This window comes from Myotis lucifugus, unplaced genomic scaffold (assembly GCF_000147115.1).
Source record: "Myotis lucifugus unplaced genomic scaffold, Myoluc2.0 scaffold_2, whole genome shotgun sequence".
NCBI lineage: Eukaryota > Metazoa > Chordata > Mammalia > Chiroptera > Vespertilionidae > Myotis > Myotis lucifugus.
Window position 1 is genome coordinate 27815885 of NW_005871050.1, and position 8836 is coordinate 27824720.

Consider the following 8836-nt stretch of genomic DNA (forward strand, 5'->3'; position numbering starts at 1 on the left):
ACGGAACGAGGAAGGTCGGTGATTGGTGGAGCTCCGTCAGTTCTTTTGATTGGCACGAGGAGGCGGCTACGTGAGGTCCTGCTGCACTGAGATCCTGGGAAAACGAAATGGAGGGGTTTGTGTCTAACCTAACGGTCTGCAATCTGGCCTACAGCGGAAAGCTGCAGGAGTTGAAGGAGGAGATCCTGGCCGATAAATCCCTGGCTACTAGAACTGACCAGGTAAAGCAGCGCTGGGGCCTTCTCGCAGGCGGCAGCGATGACGTAGAGACCAACGTGGCTGCCTGGCGCAGCCCGAGCGGAGGCAGATTTCTTGAGGGCCAGATCCCCGCCCCTGTCGCCCCATCCTCACCCTGGGTCACCTCAGGACTCAGAATCGGGCGGTTGGAACTAGTCCCGCAATCCTCAGATTTATTTTATTTTATTTTATTTTTAGCCCAGTACTTAGCTCCCTGAATTTTGGATATTTCTAGAACGTTTACTGTGTTTCTCAGAAAGGCCCAATCTTTTGAGAAGTCCTTGAGGAGGAAAGCTTTAAAAAAAAGATATGGGTGCCTTTACTTTACAAGTGATTTTATTCAACGAAACACGAGTAACTGAACGCCTCTTCAGTGCTAGACAGTTTGCTTGGAGTTGGGGAGACAGTGGAGTGGAAGAAGCGGACATGCATAAAGTACTCCCAAATCAAATGTCCGATTACAAATTGAAGTTAAAAACTCGAGAGAGAAGTTTACGTAGAACTTTCAGAACATGTAATGGGAGAACCTGCTTTAATCTCCCTTAGCAAAGCCGAATGTTGTCATTGAAAAGGCTTTGCAAAGGTTGTGAGGCCTTGCAGGATGAGCGGGATTTCCTTGGAGGATGAAATGGGCATTCTAGGCAGAGGCAGAACAAAAGTGAATGGACTTTGGGAAGTGTTTCATTCTGCCCTCCTGCTCAAAGAACCCTCATGCATTCACCCTGAGTTCCCAAGCAAGATTCACAGTGCCCTTAGTAAGCCAACAGTATTTATAGATTGCCTCCTATTTAACAGGCACCACGCTAAGCACTAGTGAGACAGTGTCACATATTTAGAGATCTCCTTTTTGTGTCTTTGGGAAGAGAATTAGAAGTCAGGAGACCTTTTTTTCCTGGCACTTTACTTTATTGCTTAACATGAAAATGGCTTTACCTTTGCCTAATTTATCTTCATATGGTCTGGCAATATTTAATACTTAAAGTTAATTTAAGGTCAAATAATACTTCCAACCATTTTCAAGTCAGTGGTATAAAAAGGGAGAAGCTATTCAAGATCAAGAGACATAAGAAACATAGCCAAATGCAACTTGTGGACCTTGTATGAATCCTGATTGAAACAAGCCAACTTTGAAAAGACATTTGGGAGCCCTAGCCGGTTTGGCTCAGTAGATAGAGCATTGGCATGCAGACCAAAGGGTCCCGGGATTCTGGTCAAGGGCACATATCTCTGTTGCAGGCTCCTCCCTGGCCTGGCCCTGGTCAGGGTGCGTGCAGGAGGCAACCAACTGATGTGTTTCTCTCACATTGATATTTCTCTGTCTTTCCCTCTCTCTTCCACTTTCTGTAAAAATCAATGGAAAAATATCCTCGAGTGAGGATTAACAACAACAACAAAAAAAGACATTTGGGGGACAATTGAATATAGACTGGGTATTACATGTTATAAAGGAGTTAATGTTAATTTTTTAGAGTTAGTGCTTATTTTAATAGGTATAATAACGGTCTCAGAGCTATGTAGGAAAGTATCTTTGTTTTTTAGATATTGAAGTACTTAGGGATGAAAAGTTATGATATTTAGAATTTGTTTTAAAAGAACCAGCAAGGAAAACATTTGATGAAGCAAATATGGCAAAATATTAAATCTAGGTGATAGGCATATGGGTTGCTATTATATTCTCTCTATTTTTATGTGTTGGAACTTCTTGCTATAAAGTTTAAAATACCATTTTCTTTTACATATGGCTAAAAATATAGCAGTCAATGCAAAAAGGGATTCCCTTAGAGAAATATGACTAACTCCCGGCTTATTATTTTTTTTTGAAAAGTAATGTTCTCCAATTCTGTGTGTGGTGTGTGTTTTTAGATGGATATGCAGATAATCTCAACTATTAACATTTCTTCTCCACAAGATACATTTGTTCTTTCTAGAGAATCTAGAAATTTCGGAGTCAGACAGACAGCAATTTGTGTCCCACCTTCACCATTTACTAGCTGTGTGACCTTGGATAAGTTGCTTACCCTGAGGAGTCTTAGTTTCTTCATCTGTAAAATGGGGATAATATCCACTGTACAGGATTTTGAGGATTAAATGAAACATATGTACATCTAGTAAAGTGTCTGACGTGAAAGTGTACATAAATAATTAAATAGTAAACAGCTAAAGCTCTATTTCTGCTACAAGCATTCAAATCAGTTTCTCCCCATGTTACTAAAACCTTGGTCTCTCTTATATTAGTAATAATATGGTTTAAGGTTACCTTCCTGAGGATTCAGTGATCTCCACTTCTTGTTTCCAAACTACAGATTTGCTGGGCCCAATCTTACCTTTTTCTGCTTTCTTAACTTAGTTCTTCTATTTCTCTTCAAGTTGATCTTATTGCTTCTCTCTTTCCCATGTAGGATAGCAGAACTGCATTGCATTGGGCGTGCTCAGCGGGACATACAGAAATTGTTGAATTCTTGCTGCAACTTGGAGTGCCAGTGAATGATAAAGATGATGTGAGTACTAGACAGAGTTGATAAATTCCCAGTTATCTGTAGTCTCCAGACTGTGTTTACTGAAGCCTGAGTATTAAGCTTACAAACAAAATTGTAACCTTTATTACTAGGAAATTATAGTATGGCTCTGGTGACCAAGCATAGGACTAGTGGTTGCATTATTTTAAATTATTAGTTTTGCTACTAATACCCTGTAATTTAAGATAAACATGCAGATCAAGGTTTATTACAGTGACCTCTAATAGACTCCAGACCATTTTTATTATGTTGGAAATTTCTGGGGGGTAAATAGTGCCTAAATTATGAGGACCTAGATATCTTTTTTGTTATGTAGATATTTATGTAATGGTTTTGGTTATCTATATATATAAAAGCCAAACGACTGGAACACCGGAATGACCGGTCGCTATGATGTGCACTGCAGCCATACAACCTCCCTCGGCCCCTCCCCCTGGCCGGCCCCGCCCACAATTGCCGCCCCCAACCCCGCTGATCAGGGGTGAGGCCAGCCAGCCAACCTCCAGCAGCCCCTCCCCCTGGCCGGCCAGCCCTAATTGGGGTGAACTGGCCAGATTCCACCCGTGCACAAATTCGTGCACCAAGCCTCTAGTATTAGGATAAGATTTGTGAATAATAAGGATGCAGACTTTTTTGTAGGCAAAGATTCCTTTTGAAAGATGCTAACTGAAGTAATACTTATATTAGCAAAGAAATAACAATTTAATAGAGGAATAGTTGGATGGTGTAGGTATGACTATATGATAAAATAATATGTAACCAATAAAGTTATGATTCTAAAGAATGACAGAAAAATTCTCACAACAAAAAGATAAGTGGAAATTGTGGAAAATGCAGCTCACATAGAACTTGATATTCTATGATCCCAATTTGAAAATATATTAGAATTAGTCATCACCTCTATAGTATGGGATTATGGGTGGTTGTTCTTTTGTGTACATCTGCTTTCCAAATTTTCTACAGTGCTTAAAGAAAGAATGTTATTGTTTTAAACCATTCACACACAGCTCTTTGTAAACCCTGCCTAAATGTTAGTGTTAATCCCTGTGCATTTCTCCCCTGGTTTTGTATGGGCCACTTCTTTTACAGGCTGGTTGGTCTCCTCTTCATATTGCCGCTTCTGCTGGCCGGGATGAGATTGTAAAAGCCCTTCTGGGAAGAGGTGCTCAAGTGAATGCTGTCAATCAAAATGGCTGTACTCCCCTACATTATGCAGCTTCCAAAAACAGGCATGAGGTAGGGTTTTATTCCTAGGCAACTCCTTTTGAGTTCTAAACCTCTATGCAGACAAAAATATATCTCTGCATAGTTTTCTTCTCCTTCTTTCCAGATCGCTGTCATGTTACTGGAAGGCGGGGCTAATCCAGATGCTAAGGACCATTATGAGGCTACAGCAATGCACCGGGCGGCAGCCAAGGGTAACTTGAAGATGATTCATATCCTTCTGTACTACAAAGCATCCACAAACATCCAAGACACTGAGGGTAACACTCCTCTGTAAGTGACAAGTAGCAGTCATTTGTATTCTACCTGAAATTAGCCCTCTTGCACTAATTCTTACATATCGTTTCCTTTTTTTTATTGTGCTTGTAAATGTAATGCATGTTATGGCAAAAACATTTGAAAGTACACAAAAATATAAAGATAAAATTTTTAAAATGCCTATCATCTTGCCACCCAGAATCAACCACTAACATTTTTATGTATTTCTACCCAGTCTTTTATATGCAACTGCATATTTTACTTTTTTTTTTCATTGAGATCATACTGTGCATGTAATTTTATATATTGTTCTTTTCACCTAATGTTATTAAGTATTTTTAAAACATGTTTGAATGGCTATGTACAGTTCAATTTTATGGATGTTCATAACTTAATCATTCCTATATTACTGTATATTTAAAGTTTTTTGAGTTTTCCACTATTATAAATAATGCTACATTGACCAACTATATGTAAAAGTTTTTGGCCATATTGCTGATTATTGCCTTAGTATACACTCCTAGAAGTAGAATTGCTGGGTCAACAAATACACATATTTTAAGATTATTGCTTTATGTTGCTAAATTGCTTCCAGAGGAGTATCATTGTACCTTCCCAACAACAGTTTGAAAGTGCCCATTACCCACTTACCAACACTGAAAATATCCTTTTTTGTATGAAAAATGGTGTTTCATAGTTTACAAATTCAGCCACTTTCCAGTTATATTAAATACATTGTTATTATCAGTGAATAGAAACATTTTTTAATGCCTACAACTAATGTCATTTCTTTTATAAATTATAACTTTGTGTCCCTTTTTATTTCCTTTTGGGGAATTAATTTTTTTATTTACTGAGTTTTTTAAGTACCTTTGACTTGATATAGTAAAAATATGCCTTCTGCCATGTTAGTTGAAAATATTTTTCCAGTTTGTCTTTTCATGTTGTTCATGATTTTTTAAAATAACAGAAGTCACTATGTAGTCAAACCTATTAATCTTCCCTCATGACTAGGGAGTCTTTCCTCACCCTGAAATTAGTTAAATATTCACCTGTATTTTATCGTACCATAGGTTGTAGCTGAGATTTATTGTTACTGTTTTTCATTTAACTCAAACCCATTTGGAACTGATTTATGTTTATGGCCTGAAGCCATCATCTACCTCGATATTTTTTTCTGCATTCTTGTCCATTTTTCTTCTTCTTTATTGAATGGTGACTTTTTTTTGAACCAGAAATGTTGTCTTCTTTTTAGTCCAAAGTGAGACTCAACCTTTTCTAATTTGACTTTAAACCAACTTATAAAAAATAATGTTTTCTTAACTCTTAGTTTTAAAAATCTTTTCTGTAGTTCTGAGAGATTCCACTTAGAAAGACTTGTATATAGCTCTTTTCTCCATAACAGGAAAGGCACAGTGGCCTGGAGAAATCTAGAAGTCAGGCAGTATAGGGTCTGGGAACAGCCTAGGATTTACAAACTCAGCCACTTACCAACTATATTAAATACTTATATTAAGTAACTTTGAGTAGCTGCTTAACCTTCCTGAGCCTTAACTTCCTCATCTATAATATGAGGATAATAATTCCTTCCTCAGTAGATTGTTGTGAGGTTTAACTAAAATAAACCTCTGAGACACATGTAAAGTGTCTAATACCCTGCCTGGCAAACTATAAATGCCCAACAAAGTTATTTCAATTACTCCTCAGTCATGTCATCATAAGCAAGGACTTTAACTACTATCACAAGTTCAACTGTAAAATGTTAATAGTAATTCCAAGGTAGTTATAAGGATCAAATGAGATAAACTCTTTCAAAATGCTTTTCCAAAATATAAACCATATAAAATCCTTTTAGCAGATTATGAATGGGGACTTTTCTAAATTCCAACCATGAATGTGATTGCATGTGTTTGATGAAAATTACTTATAATCTCAGTAGAATAAGGAAGTTGTTTCTTAAGCTGGCATTTAGATCCCTTCTTTTATTGCCTTAGGACCAGAATTATGATTTATGATCTGGTATTGTAAGGCTATTTCACTAAATTTTAACTTATAAACACTCTTCCCCATGCAAGTTGATTTTGCTTTCCTGATTAAATAGCTTTCCAATATCACACTATCTAATAATATGTGCTATGGAATACCCATCAGCAAGTCCTAGCATTATGTAGAAGTAGTAGTGATTTATCAGTCTTTGTGGTCCTCAATTTCAGACACTTAGCCTGTGATGAGGAGAGAGTGGAAGAAGCAAAATTGCTGGTGTCCCATGGAGCAAGTATTTACATTGAGAATAAAGAAGAAAAGACACCCCTGCAAGTGGCCAAAGGTGGTCTGGGTTTAATACTCAAGGGAATGGTGGAAGGTTAAACAGCTTGGATTTATTTTTACTTTGTATGTTTTGTAGTTGTCCCCAGTGTCCTGGAAACAAATGTACTTGGTGCATAAGACATCATCTATGAATGATGAAGTTTTTTTCATCTTCAAAGTCTTATAAACATTTTGAATATTGTTCCTGCTAAGATATTTGTTCTGAGTTTACAATTTGCTTTCCAGGCATGTAATAACTGTTGAAATTGTTCTACTGTTGTTGTATAATCTATATAGAATTTTGGTTAATTTTGAGTAAGTGATTCTGTGACTATTGTGAGACTTTAGCACTCTCCTGTGCACTCTCTGTCCCCCTCTGAGGCAAAACAACCTCAGTAGCCTCAGGCCATTTGTTCTGCCAAATGTTTTAAGGTGGATTCTAGAATGTTCCTTCTGTCGAGTTGAAACACATCCTCACTTGTTTTGCAAGCTCACTCAGAGGCTTATACCAAAAATTGCTGTTTTTCCAGCAGTACGTTTAATTTATTTTTGTTATGGGAGGAATACTTACATATTTTAGGGGACCAAATTTTCAGTTGGAGGGCCTGTTATTCCAAGTTTGGTATTCAGAAGCACTAAGATAATTAAAAAATGATAGCCTGTACCTATGTATCTTTTTAATAAGCTGTTTCCCTCCATAAAATATGCTGTTTTTAAAAAGGAAGTTTTTAAGTACCTAGATTAACTCATCCTGTATTGAAAAGAATGTAAAGCTTGTTAACATGCTTTGTTACAAAAAATGTACTTTGATTTGTATTTCAGAAACTAAAAAAATAAAATGTTGAGACAATCTCGCAGTTTTTCTTTCAAATCAGTTAAATACCCACTAAAACCTTAAAGTCCTTCATAAAAACATTTCTCAGTTTTTGGTAGCTCTAAAGTTAATAAAATTAGTGAAGCTTGAACTGAGGCATTTCAAAATCTTTAAAGAAACAGTAATTTTCTGAATTGCTAATTAAATGTGGAGCCAAAGGAAATTAGTAAGTGTAAACTTGATCTCAATTTAGGGAAATGCTCTTAAATGATTACTAGTCATAAAATCTAATGACCTCCAAGTGACTCTTCAAATTATTTTTTTAATTTTGAACTTTGTGCTTCAAATATTGCTTAAAGTAAGTGAGCCCACAAACTTCCATTAATTTGGGGTCATAGACTTAATGACCAGTAGCTAAAATGACTTTTGTAAACACAAACTGTTGTTAATTTGCAAACCCTTTTTACATAAGTTTTTTGAGTGCTGATCTTTATAAATATTAATCAGAAAAGCATATTCTTAGTGGAAGTAAACTTTGTTTATTGAATACCAGGGATAGAATTGATGATAGGGGAAGTAATTTCTTTCCAATATTATTTAGCATGATTAAAGTTGTACCTAATACAGCCTGTTAGGACTGAAGGAAGTTACTCTTCATAAATATAGTCAAACCCTGGTTCTCGAATGTCTCCCATCTTGAACAATTTGTTTCTGGACTAAGTTGTTCAAGGGAAAAAAATGTCTCGGTTGTCAAACAAAACTTCAGCTATTGACCCTACAACCCTTTCATGCTGATACCCGTATGAACAGACACACATCCCTCAGGCGGCAAAAGAGAGAATGCCTGAGTATCAATTTATTGCTAAACCTCACATTGTTCATTTAACATCTCAGAAACTTGTGCTGTAAATATTTTTGTGTTTTTTTGTTGTGTATTATTAAATACATACAGTAAGTCATCCTGGGTTAATGATAGCAGCAAAGTGAAAAAAGTTGTGAGAATGATAGAGCTTAAAAAAGAAATAATTGCCAAGTATAATAGAGATGTTCATGTGTCTGATCTGGCTACCAAGTATGGCATGACAAAATGTACAATTAGCACAATTTTAAAACAAAGAGGCCATCAAGAGTGCTGATTGCTAAGGGTGTGAAAGTGCTCACAAAACAATGATCACAGGCAATTGAAGAGGTAGAAAAGCTGTTGATTTGGATTAAAGAAAAGCAGTTACATTGTTTCTTAGCTATAGGCCGAGCATTACTATGGTTTAGTCCTTTTTCATTACAGATCACTATGATTTGCAGTGTAAATCCAGCCTTTTTCCCCTAGAGTCAACACACCACTGTTGATAATATGCAAGAACTTGTTATAGCAAAGCCTTTTTTTAAAGTATATATTTTATTGATTTGAGAGAAAGGGAGAGGGAGAGAGAGATAGACACATCAATGATGAGAGAATCATCTATCAGCTGCCTCCTGCACC

The 8836-nt window shown here is 36.6% G+C and overlaps 1 protein-coding gene across 2 annotated transcripts; it reads left to right on the forward strand.

Annotated features, from left to right (window-relative positions):
* The first annotated feature begins 7 nt into the window (after positions 1-7).
* Positions 8-7392, forward strand: PSMD10 (proteasome 26S subunit, non-ATPase 10). 2 transcript variants are annotated; one of them, XM_006082253.3, is made up of 5 exons: positions 8-221; positions 2637-2735; positions 3843-3989; positions 4084-4250; positions 6449-7392. In XM_006082253.3, exons 1-5 carry the CDS (start codon positions 108-110, stop codon positions 6600-6602), a joined length of 681 nt encoding a protein of 226 aa, XP_006082315.1. In that variant the 5' UTR covers positions 8-107; the 3' UTR covers positions 6603-7392. The 2 variants fall into 2 exon arrangements, with proteins under 2 accessions (XP_006082315.1, XP_006082316.1); XM_006082254.3 differs by having other exon boundaries at positions 36-221; positions 4084-4171.
* Positions 7393-8836: the final 1444 nt, after the last annotated feature.